This window comes from Neovison vison, chromosome 8 (genome assembly GCF_020171115.1).
Source record: "Neovison vison isolate M4711 chromosome 8, ASM_NN_V1, whole genome shotgun sequence".
Taxonomy (NCBI): Eukaryota; Metazoa; Chordata; class Mammalia; order Carnivora; family Mustelidae; genus Neogale; species Neogale vison.
In genome coordinates this window covers 23,030,597-23,057,651 of record NC_058098.1, presented here as the reverse complement: position 1 = coordinate 23,057,651, position 27,055 = coordinate 23,030,597, and the positions used below count along the sequence as shown (strand labels likewise).

Sequence of the window (27,055 nt, the reverse complement as noted above, 5' to 3'; positions counted from 1 at the left end):
GGAGGGTCTGGGTAAGACATTCGTAGGGAGGGAAGTAGAGAGGACAGGAAGCACGGTAGGACGATGAGGGCAAAACGTCTAGAGGCAGAAAGTCCTGAGATCTAGCTCTGATGGGATCCCTCACGAGCTATGTGACCTTGGCCAGGTCTCCTCTGCAAGTTACAGAGCAGATTGCGCGCTGTAGCGAGCCTTGTTTTTTCCATCAGCTGGAAACCATTTCTACTTGTTAATACCCCGAGTTTCCTCTAGAAACCTCCCTGTCTACCTTCTCAGCTTCTGTGTTGGGGAGGAGGTTTGATCTCCTACCCTAAGCTCCAGGGAGGTCTCAATCCACATGTCCCCCACCCCCAGTGCGACACTGCCAGCTCTGGGCTCTGTCGGTACTAGGAAAACTAGGACGTGAATGTGGGGAGACCTGAGGTTGGTGCAGTTCAGGGGGGGGGACCCTCTACACATGACCTAGCCCCCAGAGGACAGCTGAGCCCACAGGCAGAGAACCGGTCCTAGTGACACCTTCTGACCCCTGGGACAGGCTGCCGGCTAAGCCCTGGGAATCGCAACCGTGCCAGTTCCCCAAAATGCCTCTTTGCTTCAGCCAGTTTGGGTTGCGATTTCTATTATTTGCAAACAGAAGTGTGCTGATAATCTTACTCTCAGCATATCAGAAGTAGGTAAGTGCTTAGCTGTCACAGAATGGTAGAAGCCATAAGCAGGTTAAGTGAAAGGGATGTCATTGTCGGAGCAAGAGCAACAGGTGGGCCGCTCAGGGCATGATAGCTCGGTGGCCAGGGCTCTTGGCCTTGAACTTCCTGCCAGGTCCCATTCTTCCTCTGACCAGCCTCACACCCCTGGGTGACTCCCCAGCATCTGTCACCCGGGGACAGCTTTGTTTTCTGTCCTTGTATTATGTACACCCTAAGTTCAGGCATCAGAGGGGAGGCACAGTCAAGTTTATTCAAGGAAAGCAGTGGACTCCCAACAGCCAGGAGGATTTGAGGGGCTGGAGTTTCAGGAAGAGTATGCAGGGTCAGTTAGGGTCAGGGCTGGTGGAGGGGCCGGAAGATGACCTGGCTGATCTGGCCGGGCATGGTGTAGAAGACCAGGAGGAGGAAGACGGTGACCAGGGCCAGCAGCAGCAGCAGCACCAGGATGCGCCAGTACCGGCGCCAGATGAAGAAGACGAAAGTCTTAAGTGGGTTCACAAACCAGTTGAAGGAAGTTTTCGGGCGGCTGTGGGGGCAGGGGAAAAGGGGATGTCAGAATGCCCAGAAAGCCCCTGCCCCCCCCCTCCTGCCCCTCCAGCTCCGCCTCCCCCTCACTTGGGCTTGTCCAAGGGCTCAGGCTCCTTCCGCCCCTTCCCCACCGGCCGCTTCTCCGCTTCCTCCACGGTCAGCAGCTCAAACTCTGCTTCCACCTTCCCCTAAAGAAAGGGGGAACAGAGGCCAGCTCAGAGGTGGGCTTAGGCCCGCCCCTCCTGCCCCGCCCCCGCCCCCCACAGTCAGCAGTCTGCCTCACCCACCGTGAGCACGTGGACGTGGCCTCCGGGGTCCGTGAACGCTAAATCCTCCGGCCGGCCCTTCCTCTTCTTCCTCTGCCTCTTCTTGCTGCCTGGAGCCTCCCGCTGCTCCCGTTCCTCATCCTCGGGCTCCCGCAGCTTCACCACAGGCCACCAGCCCCGCAGGCGGCGGCAGCGGAAGAGGTTGCACCTCGGCCCGGCCCCGTCGCGGGCCAGCCTCACGGAGCAGAGCTCGGGGCCCCGGGCCCCCCGCACCATGTCTGGCAGCTGCAGCTCCAGGGATCCTGTAAATCCGCAGCTCTGGGGTTAGGCCAGAGGTCAAGGTCTGTCTAGCAACCCACACACACAGCAGGACTGTGCCTTGGGGCTCAGAAGCTCCTGGGTGATGCTCAGGCCATAGCAGCGGGCCACACAGCACGGCTTTCGTGCCAGCAGCTTGTCAGAGCCCGGCCAAACAGAGCCAAGGATGGAACCGGACTGCCAAAGCAGGGACCATGGCGTCAGAGTCCAAAGTGACCTTGGATTGGGGACATTATAGGGTGGGAATAGAGGTCTGTGCTCTGGGCTAAGTTCAGTAAGGAGGTCAGAAAGCCAAGAATAGTGACCTAGGGTCTGAAACCCAGCATCCAGGGCTGGGTTAGAGTAGGGAACCGAGAGACAGGGAGCAGGGGCAACAAGGGGAGAAATTGGGGCCCGGGGGTGAGGCAGGAGGAAGACGAAGCCATACCAAGGAAGTCATTGGCGGAGATGCGGTCATAGTCCCAGACCTGCAGGACCAGCACCGCCGGCTGCCGGAACTCCGCTTCTTCCAGGGCAAAGGGTCCAGGCCGGCGCCGGACGCTCACCTCCCGCTCCGTGGGCAGGTAGTCGAAGCGGAATACAAAGCGCCAGTTGAAATTCCCCTCCCCAGTCAGGGAGTTGAAGTGAACGTCTGTCTCCTGCTTATCGTGCTCCAGCCCCTTCACCCAGCTACAGGCAGGGGAGAGGGGCAGGCGGAGGGCTGGACCCCAGCACAGAGACCCAACCTAGAGACCCGCTCTCCCCCAGCTTGCCTCCCCACCCCACCACCAGGCCAGCCCCTTCCCCAGCTCCCCACACCCCTCCTGGGCCTAGGGGACAGGGCTCTGGCTGAGCCCAAGGCCCAAGCCCTCAGCCCCTGACTGCAATCTCCGCTTAGTCCGCAGCCATCGGCCTGGGTGCCCACAGGCTCACCTTTTCACATAGATGTCACTGGACAGCTCTCCAGTGAGCGGGTTCACATCATCCAAAACCACATCTTCCGTGTTCCAGATGATGACTCTGAGCTCATAGCTGGGGAATGTATTGGAAGAGAGTTTTAAGACTCTTGAGGGGTTCCTGAGAGGGGCTGCAGGAAGCAGGAAGGACCTCGGCCATGGCCATGACAAGGTTGACTATAACCTCCGATACAGAGCTGGAGGCGGCAGCAGCAGGCTGACATGCAAGCTGCAGTTCTAGGGTGCAGAGGAGAGCGAGCCAGTCTGCAGACACACGTGGGAGGGGGAGAGAGACAGCGGGGATGAGGGCGTGCAGCCCCTGAGGGGCAGAAGGAGGGGCTCCAGCTTTCCTGTACTACCCCAAATAGCCCTGTCCTTGGCTGCCAGGGTTTTTCCTGAATATCCCCACACTGTCAGTCTGTGTGATTCTAGTGGGGAAGACCCACCTCTCCCAGGCTCCAGAGGTGGCGGAGGCCAGCCCCCCAACCACGCGGGTTGGTTAAGGGATTGGTTAAGGGACCAGCATTTGAAGCAAGCTGATCGAGGAGAGTCAGCCCTGAGACTTTTGCTTGGCCTGGTAAAGACAACGTTTATTTTTCTGCTCAAGGAGTTGAGTTGGCAAGATGTAAGCCTGGCACTGTTAGCAGCCACCTAGCCCCCAGACTGCAGGAGCCTCCCCGAGAGTGACAGCAACGAAAGCAGAGCCCACAGGTAGAAAGTGACAGATTGTGGACAACATCTGGGCACATCCCCCCTACACCAAATTCCACTCTGATGAGCTCAACTCGGAAAAGGGTTTATTGGCATTTAAACTCTTTTGGTTTCAAGTGACAGCTCCCTACTCACAATGGCTTATGAGAAGGAAGGGAATTGAATGGCTCGACCAACAGAAAAGCCTGGGTCAGCAGCCTCTGCCTGTTTCACTGGCAGTCTGCGGCAGGCAGTCCCCATGCACCTGCCCAGGGGAGGAGAGGTCGGGGCGCTCACCTGATTGGCTGTCGAGGCTTGATGTCAACTGGGGGTGGGGCAGGCACATCGCGGGGAAAGAGATCAATCCACATGTGAAGGGATCCCTGGGAACACAGGACCAGGCTGAGTGGTTCCACTGAAGACCCCTCCTCCAGCAATAGCCAAAGGAGAGAAGAGCTGGGGTCAAGAGGGCACAGTCCTGTAGATCCCTGGCTGCGGTGGGGTGGGGGGTGGAGGTAAGGATGAAGGTAGAGTCCGAAAGAGGGGCTTCCAGTGCAGAGGTTGGGTTAAGGATCAGGCCTTGGGGTGGAAGGTTGAGATCAAAAGTAAGATCTGGTGTTCCCAAGGTCCAGATCCTAGGGACCTGTGGTTGAGGTCAGATTGGGAGTGCCAGCTCTTAGCCTTGGTGGCCCAGGGGTGGGGATCCTGAAGGAACAAAGTCGGGGGTGGAGGTATGGAGTCCCAGATGGGGGTCTAAGACTGGAGTGGGAATGCTGGGGACCAGGATCAGGAGTCAAATCAGAAGTGGCCGGGTCGTGCCCAGGTAAAGGTCTTGGGGAAGGCCCAAGGTCCAGGTGCAGGTGGGAGTTCTGGGGTTCTGAGCCCTCCCTCACCTGCGGCAGCCCTGGGCTGCGGGGATGGTAGAGGGGCCGAGTTTCCACGTGCTCAGGCACCAGCTGGATCCCAAGCTCCGGCATCTCTTGCCAGCGCCGCAGCACCAGCAATGCCTGTGCCTCCTCAGACACCTCACTTGCCACCTTGGGGCCCCCTCTACCTGCAACAAGAGGTGCGCAAGTTTGGGTTCTGCGCAGCTCCCAATGCTGCGGCCTTCCTCCCCCAGTCCTCAGCAGAGGTGCAAAGCTGAGGCAGCTGCTATTTGGGACAGAGCCCATGGGCTGGGAGGGCAAGTCCACAAGGCTCAGAAAGTGGGAAGATGCTTCTCCAACCACTTCTGCCAGTGAAACACCAGCAGTGGAGGGCCAGTGGGATGGGGCGGGCCATGGCTTTGTGAAGCTCTCGTTTAGGGACAGACCACCAGCCAGTTATGAGGCATGAGCTCAATTCTGCAGCCATGTTTTGTCATATGGGATCCTCTATGGGCCACCCAATGTTCTGGAAGCTTGATTAGCTAGGCTTCTGTGATCGTGCCCAGGTAAAGGTCATGGGGAAAGGGCGTCCTGAGGGCTCTTTGAAGATCATGCTCACCCACAAAGACCATTTTCTCCCTGCCATCCAAGAACCTCATCCTTATTCAGCCAAACTCACTTCCTCTGCTTGCAGAAGGAGGCAGGCTCTTTTGGGCACACACTAGAGTGGCCCCAGGGGCCCCCTGTACCTTTTAACAATCTTGTTTCCTCGGGTTGTCCATCAGAGAGGGGCTGGTACCTGGAGGCAGGGTCTCAGGCGGTGTCAGAAAGACTTTGCTGCCCACCTTGACAGCCCCGGCTCGGTATTCAGGGCCCGGAAGGCCACAGCGTTGGCAGAGCCCTGCCAGGATCTGCGAAGGCCGGAATGCATCACGCCAGGCATTGTACCCGTCCCTGTGGGCAGAGAGGGAAAAATGCCTCCGTTGGGGTCAGCATATGGACACAGTTGGGCACAGGAGCAGGGATGGGGACCCCTGAAGACACGGGATCCAGATTTATAACTCTAATGCAAGACAGATTAGTCCTCGCTAATGGTAACCATGAAAATCAAAGATGTATGCCACATGCTCCAATGGAGGGGATACTGATATTACCTCCATTTTGCAGCTGAGGAAGCAGAGGCTCAGAGAGATCAAGTGACTTAATAGTTATAAGATCCCAAATCCTAACCCCAGGCCTTGACCCACTACACTATAAGGTCTTGGTCATGGGGCAGTCCCCTTCAATGAAATCAAAGGATCTGGACACCAATGGGAATGTAAATTTGAATGTCTTTGGTCAGACTCAGAAAGGCTCCTGAGGGTCTATAGGACTCACACGTCATACTGGGAGGCCAGGCCACAGTTGGCCCTGTGGTGGCTATAGAATCGGTTTTCCAAGTCAATGTGGGTCTCCCCGATAAGGTCGTCAGAACCCACGAGGTCATGATCAAACACAGCCACAGTCAGCTCTGGCTCAGCAGGGAGAGAAACGCTGAGCTCCAGGACCCTGGCCAGGAGGGAGAACAGCTGAAGACACCTCCATACCCAGGAGGTGGTCTTGTGGGGGCAGGGGCTCCGGGGGTCTCATCAGCCTCTATCCATTCCCTCACCATCACCACAGCAGCTGCCTAAGTGGGAGCCCTGGGGCCACGCGGTCAGATGGTAAAGGTGCTCCCATTCCCACACCCAGGGCCCAGCCTCACTCTCCAAAGATGGGATTCAGCTGCTTGGGGATGTAGCGTTCCTTGGTGTCCTGCCGCTCCCGTCCAGCACTCACCACCACGTAAGGGTCTGCCTTGCCATTGGGGTCTGCAGGAGCCAGGTTGGTAGCCTAGGGGGACAGAATAGAGTGGGGCTGAGAAAAGTGTCACTGTCATAACCCAGCGTCACCCTTGCTGAATGAAATCTCAGATTAAGTGTAAGCATCAGGTTACTGAGGAGAGATCTCCCACCCTGAAGAATTAACAGAGAGGCTGGACAAGGTGACTTTTAAGTTCATTATGAAATATTAAGACATACAAATAGATACAATAAAAAATATAATGAAACAGAAGATATGTGGAAAGATGTATAGGGCTTTACTATTCAAATCATAACTTCCTATTATTATTCACTTTTATTTTTTATAATGATAAAGATATTTTATAAAAGAATAAATCAATGAGCACATGAGTACCCAGCTTAATAAAGAAAATGCTACCAACAAATGGAATCTCCCTATCTGATTTAATTCCCTTTTCATCCCTGACGTAGCCAGGACACTTTGGGGTTTAGGACTCACACACACACAAAAAAGTGAAAATACTTCTACTGCATGTGCACATATCCCTAAGCAATATATGGCACCATTTTGCGTGTTTTTTTAACTTCATGTATTAAACTTACTTTTCTGTCTTGATAACTACATAATTTAATAAATACAAAACATAAATTACTGAAGTATAATTATATACAGCAATATATTTTTAGTGGTTTTTTTTAAAGGTTTTATTTATTCATTTGACAGAGAGAGAGAGAGCATAAGTAGGGGAGCAGCAGGCAGAGGGAGAGGGAGAAGCAGGCTCCCCGCCAAGCAAGGACATTGCGGGACTCTATCCCAAGACCCCAAGATCATGACCCGGGCATTGGGCAGATGACCAACTGACTGAGCCACCCAGGCGCCCATTTTTAGTGTTTTTTTACACTGCTGTCTGCCGTGTATGAGCATTCCAGTTGCTCCACATCCTCAGCAATACTTGGTATTGTCAGTCTTTTTAATTTTAACCATTCTAGTGTATGCAAAGTGGTCGCTCACTGTGGTTTTAATGTGCATTTCTCTGATGACGAGCCATGTTGAGCACCTTTGCCTGCGCTAGTTCACCTTGTGTATGACAGCTCACTGCCCAAGTCACCTTTCATATGGAAATCAACCAGTCCAGAGCCCATGCTCTGAACTGTCTCCCCCATCGGGCTCCCCTACTCCAGGAAGTAAGTTCCTCTGCCCTAATCACCCCAGAGCCAGGCACCAGACCATTAGAGACAGCGAGACAGCCCCTGTACCCAAGAACCTGCTGGAATTATTCACACTAACCAATCCTAAGCCTGCTCACTCTGCCTTGCCTTGCTTTTCCTGCAGAAACCACAACAGAGGCTCTGGCCCTTGCGTTTTCTTCTTCCTTTTTTTTTTTTTTTTTTAAGATTTTATTTATTTATTTGACAGAGACAGATCACAAGTAGGCAGAGAGGCAGGCAGAGAGAAAGAGGAGGAAGCAGGCACTCTGCTGAGCAGAGAGCCCTATGTGGGTGGGACTCAATCCCAGGACCCTGAGATCATGACCTGAGCCAAAGGCAGAGGCTTAACACTGAGCCACCCAGGCGCCCCTGTAAGTTTTTATTTCAATTCCAGCTAGTCAACATAAAACATTCTATTAGTTTCAGGTATATAATATAGTGATTCAACAATCCCCTACGTTACCTGGTGCTCATCACGACAAGTGCACACCTTAATCACCTTCACCTCTTTCACCCTCCCCCACCCCTACACTTAGGAGTCTATTTCCCTTTGCTCCTTTGTTTTGTTCCTTAAATTCCACATATGAGTGAAATTACATAGCATTTGTCCTTCTCTTACTGGTTTCACTTAGCATTATACTCTCTAGCTCCATGCATGACTTCATCCAAATTTATGTTGGGAGGGATGCGTGGGTGGCTTCTACCAAGCATCTATCTTCAGGTCAGGTCATGATCCCAGGGTGCTGGGATTGAGCCCTGCATCAGGCTCCTTGCTCAGTGGGGAGCCTGCTTCTCCCTTGGCTCGCAGCTCTCCCTCCTTGTGCTGTCTCTCTCTTGACAAATAAAGTCTTAACACACACACACACAAATTGGGGACACCTGGGTGGCTCAGATGGTTAAGCACCTACCTTCAGCTCAGGTCATGACCCCAGGGTCCTGGAATTCAGCACCCTGTCGGGCTCTCTGCTGAGCAGGGAGCCTGCTTCTCACCTTCCCTCTTCCCTCTGCCTGCCACTCCCCCTGCTTGTACTCTCCTCTCTCTGTCAAATAAATAAAATTTAAAAAAAAAAAAAAAAAAACAGGCACCTGTGGGGCTCAGTCATTGTCTACCTTTGGCTTGGGTTATGACCCCGGGATCCTGGGATGGAGCCCCATGTCGGGCTCCTTGTTCAGCGGGGAGTCTGCTTCGCCCTCTCCCACTCCCCCTGCTTGTGTTCCCTCTCTCGTTGTATCTTTATCAAATAAATAAATAAAATCTTTAAAAACAAAAAAAAAAAAATAAAAACAAAAACAAAAACAAAACCCCACAGATTTATGTTGGGAGATTTATTCTTTTTTGGGGGGACAGATTTATTCTTGTTGATACATGTTGCTATACTTTGTTCAACTGAACTGTAGTATCTGTTGTATGCCTCATTCTCTCTCCTATTTAGGAACATTAACACCTGAAGTCATTTCTTTTTTTTTTTTTTAAGATTTTATTTATTTATTTTACAGAGAGAGAGATCACAAGTAGGCAGAGAGGCAGGCAGAGAGAGAGGAGGAAGCAGGCTCCCCACTGAGCAGAGAGCCCAAAGTGGGGCTCGATCCCAGGACCCTGGGATCATGACCTGAGCTGAAGGCAGAGGCTTTAACCCACTGAGCCACCCAGGTGCCCCACTTGAGGCAATTTCTAAAAAAAATTTTTGTTATGGGGTGCCTGGGTGGCTCAGTCGGTTAAGCATCTACCTTTGGCTTGGGCCATGACCCCAGAATCCTGGGATCGAGTCCCATATCTGGCTCCCGGCTAAGGGGAGAGTCTGCTTCTCCCTCTGCCTCTCCCCCTGCCCGTGCTCTCTCTCTGTGTATCTCTCTCTCTCTCAAATAAATAAATAAAAACGTTATTTTTATTTTTTAAAGATTTTATTTATTTATTTGACACAGAGAGAGAGAGAGAGAGCGAGCGACCACAAGTAGGCAGAGAGGCACACAGAGAGTGGGGGGAAGCAGGCTCACTGCCAAGCAGAGAGCCCAATGCAGGGCTCAATCCCAGGACCCTGAGACCACGACCCCAGAGAGGGGTCAGCAAGGGTGACAGAGGCTTAACCCACTAAGCCACCCAGGTGCCTCAAATAAAATCTTTAAAAACACTTTTTTGTTACAAATAATGCTAGAATGAGCAATTCTTTTTTTTTTTTTAATTTGAGAGAGAGAGAAAGAGAGAGCATGAGAAGGGGGAGGGTCAGAGGGAGAAGCGGACTCCCTGCCGAGCAAGGAGCCCAATGTGGGACTCAATCCCGGGACTTCAGGATCATGACCTGAGCCAAAGGTAGTCGGTTAATCAACTGAACCACCCAGGTGCCCTAGAATGAGCAATTCTTCTTTTTCCTTGTACATGTATGTAAGAATTTGCCTGGGATCATATCTAGAAGTATAATTATTAGGCACTGACAATGAAAATCTTCCCTTCTCCTAAATATTGCCAAATTGTTCTCCAAAGCCATTATAGCAATTTACATTCTGTGGCAGGTAGAACAGAGTGCCCCTGCCACCAAAGATGTCCACCTTTGAATCCCCTGACCCACTGTGGATATGCTACTGACAGGGCAATGGGGACTTTGCAGCTGTGGTTAAGAATCATGAGATTTGGGACACCTGGGTGGCTCAATTGGCTGGATGACTGCCTTCCACTCAGGTCGCGATCCTGGAGTCCCAGGATCGAGTCCCGAATCGGGCTCCCAGCTCCACAGGGAGTCTGCTTCTCTTTCTGACTTCTCCTCGCTCATGCTCTCTCTCACTGTCTCTCTCTCAAATGAATAAATAAAATCTTTAAAAAAAAAAAAAAGAATCATGAGATTAACATTCCATTCTCCACCAAAGCTTCTCTTTAAGTTGTTCATTGTGGAAAACAGTCACACTAACTTAAAGGAAAGGGTGGGGAGATATGTAAATTATCTGCTAAACAGTTAAATAAAAATACAAAATTTAAAAAAAAATCATGAAATTATTCTAGCTTATCCAGGTTACCCAACGTAACCACAAATATCCTTACGAGTGGAAGGGGGAGATGGACCAGTGGGAGAAAGATTTGAAATTGCTATGCTGCTGGCTCTGAAGATGGAGGAGGAAGCCATGAGCCAAGATACACAGGCAGCCCCCAGGAACTTGAAAAGGCAAGGGAACGATTCTCCCAAGAGTCTCTAGAAGGAATGCAACCCTGCCAACACCTTGATATAGTCCAGTAGAACCTATTTAGGATTTCTGCCCTTTAGAACTGTAAGATCATACATTTCTTGGGGAAGACATTGTTTTCTATTTCTCCCAGTTGGAGCAGAAACTGAAACAGACCACTTCCCTAACAGGCTCCTTTCCTAGCAGGTAGATTTCCTCTGGCCCATCTTTCACTAAGAGCAGAGCCCTTCCTGGGGAGGGTTATGCTTCATGCAAGGGTCTTGGTTGTGGCTCCCATCTTTGACAGGCTGCTAGAACCCAAGGCTCAGGGTCCAGACATGGACAAACCTCTCAAGACAACTTGTACTTCAGGAATTAGGATTACTACTACCTCTTCCTCCTACGCCAATTGGGAATTCTTATTTTTCCATTCAATTGCCCATTCTTATGAGATTAGCATTCATTTAAGATTGTCTATCCAGCGGTTCTAGATGTATTACATCGGAAAGCTATTTCAGACCATCTAGTCTGTGCTACTGCTAGAAGCAGATTAAAACAACTCCTCCTATCGAATTATGCACTAGGATACACCACAGAACATTAATTTCCATCTTCCTCAGAATCCTTATATTTAAAACAGATAAAAGCACAGAATCTCTTCAGGGGTTGAGATCGAAGGGGGCAAAGCAACCCACTCATTCCTCCCATCCCCTGAGATGCCTTCCAGGAAACTTCAGGGCCCCACTGAGTGCTGTATGAAAACCACAGCCAGGCAAGGATCTGTACAAAGGAACTGGATGACAAGCCACTGTGAAACCTGAGATTCAGAGCTGCATTCTTCTTGGCGTTATGCTCGCCGTGCTATGAACTAAGGGTCTAGAACTACGAAAAAGGAGTTAGAAGACCTAAGTTCTAAATCTGGGTTGTGCCAAAAGCAAGCTCTTTAACACTGGGGAGTCTCTTCACTTGTGCCTAAGATTCCTCCAAAACTGAAGGAGGTGGACTCTGACCCTTGAGTTTCCCTCCAACTCCTGCAGTCTGGAGCTTTCCCACACATTACCCTTGCTGGAGTCAGAGGCATGCTGGGTGAAGGATGCTCACCTTTACCACGTACACTCTGACCAGGAGCTTGATGGGCCGGTTCTGTGGGACTCCTCGGGAGATCTGGGGCTCGGAGAATGACACCGCGTCTGATTCAGGGTAAATAAGGAAGGAGCCCTGGATTGGGGAGAGACAGAAGAGTCCCTGGGAAAAGAGTCTTTCCTCTGCATCCTACCTGTACTCCTTGGCCACTTCTTTCCCCAAACATACCTTGAACTTGCCCACAGGATGTCCGGACCCTTCTTGCTCTCCATCTCCATCCTGGCCCCCTTGTCCTCGGTACAGGGGAAACACATTCAGCCAGTCTTCAAAGTGGTTAAACTCTTCCTCCAGGGTACCACTGTAGATCTGAAGAGCAAGGGCCTCAGTGTCAGGCCAATGGCCCGAATCCCAGCACAATTCTCTCTCCCGGACACCCACTCACCTTCAGGGTGGGGACTGCTTTCTTCTGGGATACGGAGCCTTTGACTTCAGCCTCACCCTGACCCTGGTCTTGGGCCTCCCCAGCCACAGATATGAGGTGGACCCCATCTGGGAATAACACAAATGCCACAGTTTAAAATGCTGGTGTCAGAGGAGGGAGGGAGACAGACAGAGCAGGAGCAAGAAAGTCAAATCTCCTACCTGACTCCCCAGGATCATCCAGCTCGTCCTCCTCGAAGTTGGTCTGAAATCAAAGGGCAAGTCGGAGATTCTTCCCTTCCCTTTACCTCCTTAATCCACCCCTTTTCCAGGACACAGAATTGGGAAATCTCAGTTCAAGATCTATCTGTGTGAACCACTTGCATTTTCAAATCGGTTTGCCTAGTCCTGCGCTGCCCAGACAGTAACCTCCAGCCGCATGCGCCTGGAGAGCACCTGAACTGAGATGTGCCGTAAGTGTAACACACACACCAGATTTTAAAACTTTTTAGTATAAAATAAGAATGTCAAATATCCCCTTAGTAATTCTGCATAACAGTTCCTTGTTGAAATGATATTTTAGACATATTAAACAAAATCTATTATTAAGATCAATTTCGGGGCGCCTGGGTGGCTCAGTGGATTAAGCCACTGTCTTCGGCTCAGGTCATGAACTCAGTGTCCTGGGATCTAGCCCCGCACCGGGCTGTCTGCTCAGCGGGGAGCCTGCTTCCCTCTCTCTCTCTGCCTGCCTCTCTGCCTACTTGTGATCTCTCTGTCAAATAAAATAAATAAAATCTTAAAAAAAAAAAAGATCAATTTCACCTCTTTTTTTTTTTTTAATTTGGCTACCTCAAAAGTTCCAGTGACATATGTGGCTCACATATTTCTGACAGCATGGCTATAGATAATAGAAGTAGTAATTCTCAGCCTCCAGAACTGTTACAAAGATGAGAAGATTTGTCTAATGAAGAGCTCTGAAAACTGTGGAGCACCACAGTTCCTGAGCTCCTTCTGGGCCTTTCCCAGCCTCAGCCTCCTGCTGCGGCCTGGGCCCCGGCCCCGCCCCCGGCCCCCGGCCCCGCCCCCGGCCCCACCTGGCCCCGGAGCTCCTGCAGCGATGCGTAGTACTTAGACCACCAGTCGAGCTCCTCAGGATCTGGGACTTCCTCCTCCAGCTCAGGGCCTTGGTTCAGGAGGCTCCCCAGGGGGAACTTCTTCAGAGGAGCCTGAGGGAGAGAAAACTCCTTGCCCCTAACCCAACACCACCCTAAGCCCCGCCAGCCCCTTCTCCACCCATCTCGCATACCCCATCACCTTCAGTTGCCGTCTGGGCATCCCCACTTCTGTCAAGAAGGGATCCAGGGACTTCTGTCCTGGGAGAGGGGAAATGACACCAAGAGGAGGTCAGGTGAGTAAAAGTGAGACTCCATGCCCCGCAGGAGGATCCCCTGGAATAATTCTCAACCAGGAACCAGAGGGGCTTCTGTGTGGTGGCCCCTTACCTTGCGGTCCCTTGAGCATTAGGCCCCCTGCCTCTTCCTCTTGTCCTTCCTCCTCGGGGAGGTCCTCATGACCTTGGAGTATGAATCGCAGCATGTGGGAGACGACATGCGAACCCACAAGCACAGTGCGACCGAAGGCCCGGCGCTCGATCACCAGGATGCTGAGTGGGGGCTGCAGGTAGGGCTGCTCAGGCAGGTCCTGGGGTGGGGAGAGGGGAACTGGGTCAGCAGAGACGGACAAACAACGCAGCCAAATCTGCCTTCTCAGCTCAGCTCCATCACAGCCTCACGGTGTCCTGTCTGGTAAGCGACTGAGCCTGCTTTCCCGGCAAAAAAGGGACACAGTCCTGGCCTCAAAAGACTGTTGTAAATATCAAATCACATAAGAGATATAAGACTACTCTGGAGCCTACAAATCGCTATCAGAAACGTGGTGGTGCTTGTTATGATATAATGGCCCAATGTTCAGTTTGCCAACACAGATCTAAAGCCATAAAAATGAGTATGTCCTTTAATACAGGAATTCTATATCTATCATGGATCCTGAGGGGGAGGGACAATACTTAAAGTACTGTATCGTTGGGTTATTTTATATATATATGACAATTATCGCACAAAGGAGGAAGGAAAGAATGGTACTATAATGGAGAAGTTTTACTGGAACAAAATCAGTATTAATCTGAAGTAGATTGTGAAAAAATCAATCTGAAAATTGATTGCAATCTGAAAATTGCAATCCCTAGAGCAACTACTAAGTGAAAATCAACCAATGAACTAAAGCAGTATACTAATAAATATATATTTAATACAAAAGAAAGTGGTAAAGGAGGGACATGAAATAAATGAGACACACAGAAAACAAACAGAAAATGGCAGATATAAATTCAACCATGTCAATAGTAACATCAAATGTTGCTTTGATGTGAAAACAAAGGCTAAAGAAAAAAATGAAATTTCCCTTGCATCCCATCAACAAGTACTTAAGACAGGCAGAGTGACCTTCCTCCAGGAACTCTGTTAGAGGCAAAAAGCAACATTAGCCCGACCTCCAGGATCCTATAAATCTTCTTTAACAAATAAAAATTCCTGGGTGGCCCAGTCAGTTAAGTGTCTGCTTTTGGCTCAGGTCATGATCCCAGAGTCCTGGGATGGAGCCCTGCATCAGGCTCTCTGCTCAGTGGGGAGCCTGCTTCCCCCTCTCTCTGCTTGCCTCTCTGCCTATTTGTGATCTGTCTCTGTCAAATACATAAATAAAATCTTTTAAAAAAAATCCTCTGCCTTCAGCTCAGGTCATGATCCCAGAGTCCTGGGATCCAGCCCCACATTGGGCTCTCTGCTCAGTGGGAGCTTCTCTCACTCCCCCTCCTTTGTTCCCTCTCTCACTGTGTCTCTCTCTGACAAATTAATTAAGTAAATAAATAAATAAAATAAAAATTTTTAAAGATTTTATTTATTTATTTGACAGAGATCACAAATAGGCAGAGAGGCAGGCAGAGAGAGAGGAAGAAGCAGGCTCCCTGCCGAGCAGACAGCCCAATGTGGGGCTTGATCCCAGGACTCTGGGATCATGACCTGAGCTGAAGGCAGAGGCTTTAACCCACTGAGCCACCCAGGCTCCCTTAAAATAAATTTTAAAAAAGTGTCTGACCCTTGATTTCAGCTCAGGTCATGATCTCAGGGTTATAGGATCGAGCCCCACAGGGGATCTGTGCTCAATGCTGAGTCTGCTTGAGATTCTCTCTCACCCCCTCTGCCTCTTCCCACCACACTTTCTCTCTCTCTCAACTAAATAAACCTTTAAAAAAAAAAAAAGATGTAACTTCCTGATGTCTAAGAGACACCCTTTAGAAAGATACAAAAATAGGTTGAAAGGAAAAGGATGGGGAAAGATATATGAGGCAAACAGTAGCCATAGAGAGCTGGAGTGGTTATACTATCAAGCAAAATAGACTTTAAGACACAAAATTTTACTAGAGGCAAAGAGCGACATTTTATAATGATAAACATCAATTCACAGGAAGCTATAACAATTGTAAACATACACACACCTACTTCTCAAAGCAGAAGTAAAATGTGACTAAATTAAAGGTAAGAAAAACAACTGAACAATAATAGTTGGAGATTTCAGGCGCCTGGGTGGCTCAGTGGGTTAAGCCGCTGCCTTTGGCTCAGGTCATGATCTCAGGGTCCTGGGATCAAGTCCCGCATCGGGCTCTCTGCTCAGCGGGGGCCTGCTTCCCTTCCCCTCTCTCTGCCTGCCTCTCTGCCTACTGTGATCTCTCTCTGTCAAATAAATAAATAAAATCTTTAAAAAAAAAATAGTTGGAGATTTCAATAGCACATTCTTTTTTTTTTTAAGATTTTATTTATTTATTTGACAGAGAGAGAGGGGGAAGCAGGCTCCCTGCTGAGCAGAAAGCCCAATGCGGGCCTCGATCCCAGGACCCTGAGATCATGACCTGAGCCGAAGGCAGAGGCTTAACCCACTGAACCACCCAGGCGCCCTCAATAGCATATTTTTTTTTAATATTCTTTATTTATTTGACAGAGAGAGAGATCACAAATAGGCAGAGAGGCAGGCAGAGAGAGAGAGGAGGAAGCAGGCTCCCTGCTGAGCAGGGAGCCCGATGCGGGACTCGATCCCAGGACCCTGAGATCATGACCTGAGCCGAAAGCAGAGGCTCAACCCACTGAGCCACCCAGGCGCCCTCAATAGCATATTCTTAACAATGGATGGAACAACTGGGTCAGAAAATCACCAAGAAGGCTTTCCTTAAGAAGGCCTGCAGAACGTTATCAACCCAGCTGGACCTACCTGACACCCACGGAGCACTCAACCCAACAACGGAAGAAAGCTCATTCTTTCCAAGGGCACAATGGAAAGAGGGATAGGAAATGGGAAATGAAAGGAAACACTTCCTAGAAATTCAGTGAGCGAACTTTCAGCTTCACCACCTTATAGCACAATCAAGTTTTCAAACTGAAAACTCCTGCATATGAAATAAAGTCAAGAACATGCTAAGGTTTTCTGTTACTTTTGTTGTTTGTTCGTTTGTTTGTTCTTGTGGGGTTTTACCCCCTTGCAGTCTGGAACCACTACACTTTGTCCCAGCCCCCCCCTCGCAGGGACAGAGCACTGTTCAGTGCTCTGAACTTTCACTCAGATCCTTTTCTCTCATGGGCTCCTCAGAGTACTCCTGCCTTCAATCTTTCTTCCTTTTGTACCTGTTGCTCCTTTAAACAAACAAACAAAAAACCCTAAAGCTCAACTAAGACAAGCCATCTGACAAGCTGCTAAGCAGCATTGCCAGAACTTGAGTCCAAAGTCCATACTACAGGAATTAGAAAATACACGAAGAATGCATGGTGTCTCAGGGACTAGACCGATTCCTTTTGACCCATACTTCATGACACTTACCTAACCCATCTCCTCAACAGAACCAAGAGAGCACCACCAGTTCCTGGATTAATCCAGAGATTAGCAAACTACAACCTGCAAACCAAATCTGGCCCACTGCCTGTTTTTGTAAATAAAGTTTTATTGAAACACCGTCATGTTTATTCATTTACTTATTGTCTAAGTCTGTTTTCACGCTACTAAGTCAGAAGTGAGTAATTGCAGCTGAGACTGTATGGCCTAAAATATTTACTATCTGGTTTTTTATAGAAAGTTTGTTGATCCCTTGATTAATCTAAGATAACTGGCTGGGAATTCATCATCCCTCTGCCCTTTCATTTCTTAGACCAGCATTTCCTGCTCCATGCCCACGTCCTCACCACTGTCAGATGCCTGACGAGCTCAGTGAAATTGGGGTTCTCACGGTAACTGGCCAGGACCTCTGACTCCACGCGTCGCCCAGCCACCTCCAGCACCACCTGGGGCTGCTCCACTTCGAACAGATGCACACGGCCAAGGCCCCTCAGACCCCAGAACAGCACCTGGGGTAAGGAAGCGAGAAATTCAGGGGCCTGCACTGGACTGAGGGCACCCAGACGCATGAGTGGTGGGGGTAGGGGAGATATAAGTGTGCCCGGCAATACCTCAACACGGAACTCCCTGAGCACTGGACGCACGTCAGGTGGCAGGGACAGGCGTCCAGAGAGGTGCTCGACCAGGGGTGTCAGGTCCTGGGGCTCTACGTCACTGGGCACTGAAGGCTGCAGGGGGGGCAAGGAGGAATCAGGCCAAAGGAGGGAAATCTGGGCTCAGGGAGGGGACACTGAGAGCTCCCAGGGATATATCAATCCAGAGGAACTGGGCAAGGCTGGATGGGCAGGAAGGGAACAGCCCAGGAAATATCCGGTCTAGGCGGGAGGGTGGGCATCTGAGGCTTCAGGATCCACCTGCAGCCTTGGGTATCCAGGGTTGGAAGCCTGGCAAGGTGAACCTAGAGTGTGTCTACTTCTAATGTTCCCTGAATTCAGGAGGTCCAATGAGGTGACCTCAGGACAGATCTGCAGCCTGCATTCTCTGGGGGCCAAGTACTTGGAGGAGTAATCCCAGGACATGCCCATGTGCCCATGTTCTGTATTCTCTGGAGCTGGACCACCTGATAGACTAACAAGAGGAAGGGCGCCTGGGTGGCTCAGTGGGTTAAAGCCTCTGCCTTCTGCTCAGGTTGTGATCTCAGGGTCCTGGGATTGAGCCTAAGTCGGTCTGTCTGCTCAGCGGGGAGCCTGATTCCTCCCTCTCTCTGCCTGCCTCTCTGCCAACTTGTGATCTCTCTCTCTCTGTCAAATAAATAAATAAAAATATTAAAAAATAATAATAATAACAAGAGGAGTCCACAGCCCGTGCTGAATAACCCAGGGTGTTCTGACCTCAAGGCGGCCACTGTAGTCCAGCTCAATGAGTTCAAAGGTGGCGATGAGCTCCCCAGCTGTCCGGGGCCCCTTCCTTAGGGGAAAGAACTGTAGCTCAGGACGTTGGTAAGGATCCTCCATCAGCTTTACCCTTGGGGCAGCCAGTGCTCTGCCCAGGAACACAGGGGGGCCCTGTGGAGAGCAAGGCAAGGAAGACAAAAGTAGAATATGCTCAGGAGCCAGGGGAAGGGGGCATCAAGATGAGGAATGGGGGTGCTCAGGGGTGGAAACCCAGGTGGGGCCCAGGCCACACTCACAAACTTATTGTGGTCGAAGACATTGATGAGCACTAATGGTGGCTCCTCCTGCAGATGCTCCCTCCTCCCATCTATGATCAGCTGATCAAACACCAAGAGCTCATCCCACAGGGGGCTTAGCGTCTGCTCCAGGACCTTGGGGGCCATGCAGAGAGGGACTCAAAGGCAGGCATCCAAAGGATCTCCCAAAACACATCCCAGGTGAGCATTCTTGCCCTAAAGTAATCCTTTAAGCAGCTGTCTATCCCAAAAGGAGGGAGTGTGATAAAGATGAGTGTGCCCTTCACACTGGGGTTGAAGCCTGCCCTCCCAGCCAGGGACCCCTAACTAATCTTCCACCCTTGGGGCTAGTTCTACAGTCAACCCCAGAAAACCATTCCTCACCTTGAAGGCCCTCCAGTTTTATACCACCCTCTAAAATCAGGGCAGTCCAAACCAGTAACCTGTCCTGAAAACCCAGGTCAGGAAGAGGCTTAGGGTCAGAGGAAAAGCTCAGCCTCCACCCCACTTTGTCTCCCGGAGTCCCCCTACAACCCACATCCCAGTTCAGCCCTCACTCTTGTGGTCTGGCACTGGGTAGAAATGAGGACTCGAGCAAAGGGGTCCGAAAGCCCACTGTCATCAGCTGCCAACACCCCTCGGGCCTGGTACAAGTGAGCTCGGAGCTGGAAGTAGCTGAAGTCTGGGTTGGGGAGAACACAAAGATGTTTGCTCAGCGGACCACTGGAGTCCTTGACCCCAGACCCCTCCTGCCCAAACCCCAGCTGAGCATATAGCCCCATACCTTGGGCAAATACCGAGCTGGGCCCTATACTCACCATCCCGGTACAGGTGGTGGGGCAGTCCCTCGGAGGGCTCAGGCAGCAGGTCCCGGGGGAGCTCTGAGGTGCAGGCCTTGGCTTGCTTACCGAGCCCCAGCCACAGGAAGAGCTCCAGCTTGGCACAGACCTCACCAGGAGCTGCCCCAGGTGCCTATTGTAGGGAGGTGGCATGTTAGGGTCTGCCTCTTATTACCCCAGCTAGACCAGCCCCTGTTCTACCAAGGCATGCCCATTCTCTCTGTGTCGCTAGATCATTCCCTGATGCCAAACCCAAGGAGAGCTCTCTGTACCTTACCCTTACATCCCACTTCCTGCCCTCCATCCAGGACCCCCACACCCCACACTTACCTTCTCGGTCCCCTCCGTCCCAAATGCATTTAGATTCCCTGTCCCTTACCCCAAGGGCCACAGCTTCTCAGCACTAGGGACCCCGTGGGCGTCTGTTCCAGGGACTCCTCAGTTAGAAACATTTTGCCCCCAAACCAGCTGTACTTATAAGAAACTGACTAGTCACTCTCCCATCTTCACCACCTGCTGGTCTGCCAGAGCCCAGCCAGCAAAAAGGCCAACACAGGCCCAGAGCTCTGAAAACCCGGTGTTTATCTCATATCAAAGTGGACCTAGGTAAAGGCGTAACCTCTTTCAGTTTGGGGGCTAACTGAAAAGAGTTCAGGTATACTTTTAAAAACAATAATTCTTAAATAATTTAGATTTAAAAACTAAAACATTTTTAACTGAAGAAATTTTTAATTGAAAAATATTTTAAATAAAGTTTTTTCATTTAAAAAGACTTTGGGGACCCCCTTGTTGGGAACCATAGACCTTCACCCTCTTGTGCCCCTCACCCCCGCCCCTGGAGCTTCAAGCCCACTCCAGTCTCCAGCGACCCCACTCCCCCTCACTGTGAGCAGCAGACTCTGGATCTTCCCACAGTCCTGGCCCCGTTCCTCCTCGACCACGGAGAACAGCACATCCTGGGCAGGGATCCGGGCCCAGGCCACACGGCGCTGCCCACTGAACATCCAGACTAGCACATCTGGGAGGGGTGGCTGGGGCTGTGGACAGAGAACTGAGTCACGGATAGAGGTGGGACCACCTGTTCCCACAGCTTCCACTGGACAGATGGACAAAATACCTATCTTAGCCCTGACACAGATCCGTAAATCCCAGATCCATGTGCCCACCTGCTTCCTAGCCGTCTCTCCCCTAGATGCTCCACAGGCAACCTCCCATCCAACCTCTTTTTTGGGGGGGGGGTTGATAAAATATGGGTAGCATAAAATTTACCACTGCAACCATTTTTAAGTGTACAGTTCAATAGTACATTGTTGTGCAGCAATCACTGTTGGGCAACCATCATTCATAATAGGGAAATGGTGGCCTGGGGTTACCTCCTGGGCCAGGAAGTGGAGTTTCGCCAAGAGCTTCTTGGCCAGTGCCACCCTCTCTTGCACATTGCCCTGTCTCAGACCCTGTAGAAGCCGCAGTCCTTGCTTTGCCAACAGGTTCTGGAAGGGCAGGAAGAAAACATGAATGGAAAGCCCCAGCTAGATGGCCCGGGTTCCCCTTCCCTGGACCATACCAGGCTATGCACCAGCAGTTTCCCTCGGCAGCGATCCAGGGTATTGGGCCGGGTCATTGTCCTGCGCTCAGCACTGTGGCAGAACTGTCTGCAGCGAGCAGGGGCGGGCATGGCAGGTGGGAGTCAAAGGAGGGAATGCTGACCCTTAGGAGCCACCTCGCTCCTAGCAGACCTCCCACCCCCAGACTTGCTTGTAGCCCTTCTCTCTCATGTTCCTAAGCCAACCATGGCTTCTGTATGTGGACCACTCCCAAATGGAGTGGAGCCCCAGAATGCACTGGTATGCAACCACCTACTGCCTGACTTCTCAAAGCTGGCCCAGGACCAACAGCATTAGTATCACTGAGTCAGAAACACAGCATCAGTCCCAGAGCTGCTGCTAGAACCCACGAGCGTATATCCTGGCAGATTCCAACGCACACTAAAGGCTCAGATGCGCTGTGCCTGACAGTTCCCAAACTGACCAGAGGTAGCTCAAACCAAGTGCACGATATCCAGTTACCCCTCACCCATCCCCATAACCGTGCTTTACTTCAAAACTTCGGAGAAGCCCTTCACTGCTTTCTTTCGCTCGCATTCCACATCAGCAGGGAGCCTGCTTCCCCCTCTCTCTCTGCCTGCCTTTCTGCCTACTTGTGATCTCTCTCTGTGTCAAATAAATAAATAAAATATTAAAAAAAAAAAAAAGATTTAGATCCACAGGTGCACCTGGGTGGCTCAGTGGGTTAAAGCCTCTGTCTTTGGGTTCAGGGATCCAGCCTCACATCAGGCTCTCTGCTCTGCAGGGAGCCTGCTTCCTCCTCTCTCTCTGCCTGCCTCTCTGCCTACTTGTGATCTGTCTGTCCAATAAATAGATAAAGTCTTTAAAAAAAAAAAAAACATTAAGATCCACAAGATTGGATTCAGGGAAATTGGATCTGATAGAAATAATAGCCACAAAAAGAAAACCACACTGGCCACCACTATAAATAGTGAAATATTATATGGACAAATCTTTCATTGAAATTTCCCTGCCAAAGAATAATTTCAGTAATAAAATAATTTTGGGGGTGCCTGGGTGGCTCAGTCCTTAAGCATCTGCCTTCAGCTCAGGTCATGATCCCAGGGTTCTGGGATCAAGCCCAGCCTCGGGCTTCCTGCTCTATGGGAAGCCTGCTTCTCCCTCTCCCACTCCCACTGCCTGTGCTCCTTCTCTTGCTATGTCTCTCTCTGTCGAATAAGTAAATAAAATCTTTTTTAAAAAAGAAAGATAAAATAATTTTAGTAAAGTGAAAATAGAAGCAGTTTAATTGCTCTGTATGGAAAATCAAGCAAGGAATTAAATTGGATTAGGGGAGGTTACTCTTTTGGAGATGTAGACAATGTAGATAGAGAAAAGATACAGTGAAGCCCTGGGACATAATCACACAACATCTGCAGTGAGTAGAGGTCAAGAAGAGAGAGGGAACCAGCAAAAGAGAAGGAATGGCAAGGGAAGCAGAAGGAAAATGAAGGGCATGGAAGCCAACAGCAGACTCTTTCAAGAGAAGGGTGCGTCAACTGTACCCACTGACACTAAGAGGTTGAAAAATGAGGAAAAGTGACCGCTGACAACCAGGCCCTTGACTGAGTCCTCCTCTCACCTTACCTCTGCATGCTGGAGTCCTCCAGGACCTCAGATTTCTTTTTTCTCCCCTCCCTAGACAATCTTAGCCAGTTCCATCTACGTGTTGACAGCTCACTATTTCTCATTTCTAGTCTAGAAGTCTCCCCAGAACTCAATTCAGACAGCTAACTGCCAAGCAGACATGTCTGCTTATAAGTCTAATAGACATCTCAAAGTTAACATACTCCAAAATGAGCTTCTGATACGCCCTTTGCTCCCATCAGACCTACTCCCTCTTGTCTTCCATCGCTCAGTAAATAGCACCATCTATGTAGTTGTGCAAGCCAAGATCTTGAGTCATTCATGACTCTGCACATCTTCCTCATCCTCTATACTTTCCATTCTCAAGTCCGGCATCACCTCCAAAGTCCCTCCAAAGTCCAAATTGCTCTTGAATCCATTCATGTCACTCTGTGTCCACTGTCACCACCCTCGATTGAATTCATCATTATTGGTCACCTGGATTATTACAATGCCCTCTTTAGTAATCTCTTTGCTTCCTCTCTTATATCATTCCTCCACCAACAACCCTTTTTAGGGATAAGTTAGAACATATCCCTTCTTTTTTCAAAATCTTCAGTGGCTCTTGATCTAAATGAGAGAAGCCAAGGTCATTAAAATGGCCAATGAGGCTTCTACATGCCTCTCTTCACCATTATTTTCCTCCCCCCACACACACACCCTGCAGCCTCATCTACTCTGCTCACTCTGATGCCATTGCACTGTTCCCTTCCTCCTCCTCAAACACACCAGGCATGTTTCACCACAGTGCCTTTGCACATGCTATCCCTCTGCTTGGAACACGCTTACAGATACAGCTTGCTCCTTCAGCTTCTTCATGTCACCTCCACAATGGGCTCTCCTCACCACCCTTTCTAAAATGGCTACATCTCTCTCTAATATTTCTTAGCTTTGTTTTCTCCCTAACACTATCCTTATCATAAGTTTTATGTTTCTTCCTTGCACTTGATGTCTTTCTTATCTGTTTCCATCCAACTCCTGCCCTATCCCCCACCAGAATATAAATCTCGGGATTTTTTCGTGGGCAAGGATGCTTTTTCATTGTTATTCTTGCACCTAAAACAGTGTCTGGCGTGGTAAAGTGCCATATATATTTATTGAATAAACGGATTGATAAATCTTTTGAGAAGAGGATCAGAAAAACACTGAAGTACCTGGAGCAGGTTATAGAATTCAGGGCAGTGAAGGTCAAACATGGAAGTCACTAGAACAAGTATATGTGGTTACAATAATGACCTGGCAAACCAGGGACCAGCTGATGCTGCAGGAGAGAAAAGGGACAGTTGTAGAGCTAATTCCTCCAGTGAGAGATGAAATCAAGATTACAGCCACGGCTATGAGAGCAGGGACCCTTCTTCGGCTGTAGCAGGAGCGAAGGTGAGTAGATGGATTACAGAGCTGGCAAGGTGGTAGATTGGACAGAGGAAGGCGAGGCTCCTATTTTCTCCATGTAGTAGGAGGGGAGGTCGGTAGCTTTAACAAGAGTGGAGGAAAAGAGCAAAGGAGATTTGAGGGGAGGGTGAGTAAGGGAGCTTAAGTCTTTAGGAGACGGAGAATGGCAGCCTACTGGTGGGGAGGGGCCTAAACCCCGGTGATTTCCATCAAGTTCCCAAGATAGAGATAATCATCAACCTTCTCATTCTTCTGTAAAAGTGCTGACCTAACGCAGCTTCCAGCCGCCCCTGGCTCCAAACACCGCCTCGAGCCTCCCTCTCCCTGGAATTTGGGGCGGGGACCCCTGGCAGCGACGCGTAGGCGCCGAGCTCACCTGCTCCCCGCCACCAGCTCTTCCAGCGCCTGCTTCAGCCGCGTGCAGGCGCCAACTCCCGGCCTGCGCTGCAGAGTCTCAACCTCCTGCAGCCCCTGGTCCTGCGCGACAGAGTCCCGAGTGTCCCAGACTCCGACCTCTTTTAGACGACCCCCCGCCCAGAGCCCTGTCCACCCTCTGCCGCACCTCTGGGCGCAGCGCTTCTTCAGCTCCACCCAGCTCGTGGTTCCTTTTTTCTAGCTCTCTCCTGGCTCTACGCCTGTGGGGCTGCACCCCCCATTGTTCTACTCACGACCGGCTCCTTTCCTGGATGTAGCAATTCTGAAGCCCTGTCTTCCCACAATTTCTGGTCTTCTCAGTTCGCCCGGCGCTGTGCTCTTTGGCTTTCCAGCCTTACGGCTTCAAGGTGCTGACTCCCCCGTGCTCTACCTATTAGCCTCGCCCCAGAGCCCCCTTCAAAGGCCGCAGTCTTCCCGACGCCGCTGCGTGCGGCCTCTCCCTGTGGGCTCTCACCAGCCTCTCGGCCACTTTCCGCACGCAGTTAGTGCTCTGCAGGCGCCACGTGTGATCCTCCCAGCGGCTCCACACGCGTACGCACGGCTTGCGGTGACGCAGGGGCAAGCAGAAATAGGGCCTGTGCGGGCCAGGGAAGAACGGAGGCTGCGAGGGGCAGTCCTGGGCCGCTGGAGACCCCACCGCCCTCCTTCCAGCCATCAGGTACACTCACCCGTTGCCATCCATGGGCTCAGGTCGCTGGGCAGGGGTCCCTAGCTCCTCCCCCTCCTCCACTGGCCGGACTCCCACTTCGGACTCCAGCAGAGGCTCTGCTTCCCCTGCCACGCCCTCCGCTCCCTCCGCGGCCCTCGCACCTCGGCCCGGTTGCTCCTCCCTGCGGCCTGCGCCACCTGCCAGAGCAGCAAGGGTCAGGGGGCACCAGGCTGAGGGGCTGACCCCTCCTTCAGACCTCCTCTGCCTCAATAATATTCAGAGCCCATCCCTTACTGAGACTCAACTGTCCCTTCCAGGGGCCCAAGTCTGGAACAAGAGTCACCACCCTCAAACCCATGACCCTCAGGGGTCCAGCTAGGCTACACACCAATGGAGATCTCAAAGCTGATGGGCTGGGAGGCCAAGGCAGGGTCAATCATGGTGGCCTCGAAAAGCACACCAAAGAGCAGGAAATCTTGCAAGGGCGCCAGGGCATTCTGAGGAAGGAGGGTCAAGCTGCAGTCAGTCCCCACCTACCCAGGCTGCAACCCGGACTGCTTGGCCACAATGCCTACCGAAAAATATTGCAACCGAGGCCTATATAGGTCACTACAAGCATCCTAACTCTGGTCACCCCCCGCCCTATATTCATAAGAGCAAGCACGTGTATACACACACTGCATTCTTTATCCAGACCCCAACATTCAGACTCCACCCTCTCTGTGTTAAATGCCTGGGAGCCAGTTACACACCCCCTAGCTGAGAGTGACCCTGTCGCTTTGCTAAACCCCAGGCCCCACCTCTGGCAGAGGCAGCAACTCCTCCACCTCCACCTCCATGGCACTGGGAATCTCAGGACCATCACCACTGGAGCTGGCATCCAGGGGCTGTGGGATCCCCGTTGGGGTCTGACCCCGCCTGGCTTTCTTCTTCTTTCTCATGAGCCGGGACAATCTGGGTCGCTGTGGGGCCTGGGGAGGCTCAGGTTCAGCTCTTCCTTCGGACACTTCCATGGACACAGCCAACAGCAGGCGGCCACGGAACCAAATGCCTTGGCCAAGGCCTTCATTGAGACTCTGAAGACCATCCCGGAGCCCCCCGCTGGGGGGCGATCCATAGAGAGGAACCCATGCCGGGCCGAAGGTGGGGTTAAACCCCGCTGTGGGGGACAAAAACGGCGTTTTGGAGGGAAGCATGGGCCCACGGGTACCAGGTCAGTCTATGCAGCACACCCTTCTCTCCTGGGGCGGGGAGTCAGATTGGGCCTTGGCAGCTCGCAGAGGGAAGTCTGAGAACAGCTGCGGACCGACAGCCACGGATCAAGACCCGAGAGCCACTTCTAAACCAGTGCAGCTCCCAAAGGCGCTAGGGAAAACCGAGCTGTGGCGCCGGGGCCGGAGCCAAAGCCGTGGGGCTGGAGTCACGGCTGGGTAAGAGCCACGGGTGATCCGGTGAGGGTCGGGGTAAACCGACAATGTACGTTGCTGGGCTTATTTCTGTACGTGTGTTGCTGTAGGGAGAGCACAGCTGGCGGGTTTACCGGGCAAAAGCAGCTGTACTTAGGATTTCGTCACCAGAGGCAACCCGAGAGCGAGAGCGGAGTTTGTAGTCTGGGGGCAACAGGTGAGGCTCCGAAGGGAGGGGCCGGCTTGGAGCGCAGGTTACCCAGTGGCCAAACTCTAAGCGGAGCGGGGTCTCGGGGATGCCGTTTGGCGTCGGGGCGGGACCCAGAGCCGGCCCGGCGCAGGCAGCAGGCGCTGGCCCAATGCGCTCACCCGCGCGGCCGGGGTGTGAGATCTGCCTCAGGTCCAGCACGTGCGTGGCAACAGCCACATCGACCAGGGGTGCGTCGTCCCTCAGCTGCAGACGGAGGCCGCGCGTCAGCGGCGGGAA

The 27,055-nt window shown here is 51.3% G+C and overlaps 1 protein-coding gene across 3 annotated transcripts; it reads right to left on the bottom strand.

The window, feature by feature from the left end:
- Window positions 1-930: 930 nt before the first annotated feature.
- On the bottom strand, window positions 931-26,371 carry LOC122916120 (fer-1-like protein 4). 3 transcript variants are annotated; one of them, XM_044263149.1, is made up of 31 exons: window positions 25,963-26,371; window positions 25,551-25,659; window positions 25,182-25,359; window positions 24,968-25,088; window positions 24,455-24,555; window positions 21,021-21,108; window positions 20,830-20,946; window positions 20,341-20,493; window positions 19,436-19,589; window positions 19,175-19,299; window positions 18,618-18,752; window positions 18,319-18,492; window positions 17,539-17,655; window positions 17,275-17,436; window positions 13,498-13,696; window positions 13,310-13,368; window positions 13,090-13,221; window positions 12,215-12,257; window positions 12,015-12,121; window positions 11,801-11,938; window positions 11,591-11,707; window positions 6,052-6,179; window positions 5,685-5,855; window positions 5,107-5,261; window positions 4,335-4,495; window positions 3,739-3,824; window positions 2,729-2,827; window positions 2,244-2,485; window positions 1,520-1,800; window positions 1,320-1,420; window positions 931-1,230 (listed from the first exon to the last, which is right to left on the bottom strand). In XM_044263149.1, the coding sequence occupies exons 1-31, from the start codon at window positions 26,356-26,358 to the stop codon at window positions 1,038-1,040; spliced, it is 4,542 nt and encodes a 1,513-aa protein (XP_044119084.1). In that variant the 5' UTR covers window positions 26,359-26,371; the 3' UTR covers window positions 931-1,037. The 3 variants fall into 3 exon arrangements, with proteins under 3 accessions (XP_044119084.1, XP_044119085.1, XP_044119086.1); XM_044263150.1 differs by lacking the exon at window positions 5,685-5,855; XM_044263151.1 differs by lacking the exon at window positions 25,551-25,659 and having other exon boundaries at window positions 25,963-25,991.
- Between the last annotated feature and the right edge of the window lie 684 nt (window positions 26,372-27,055).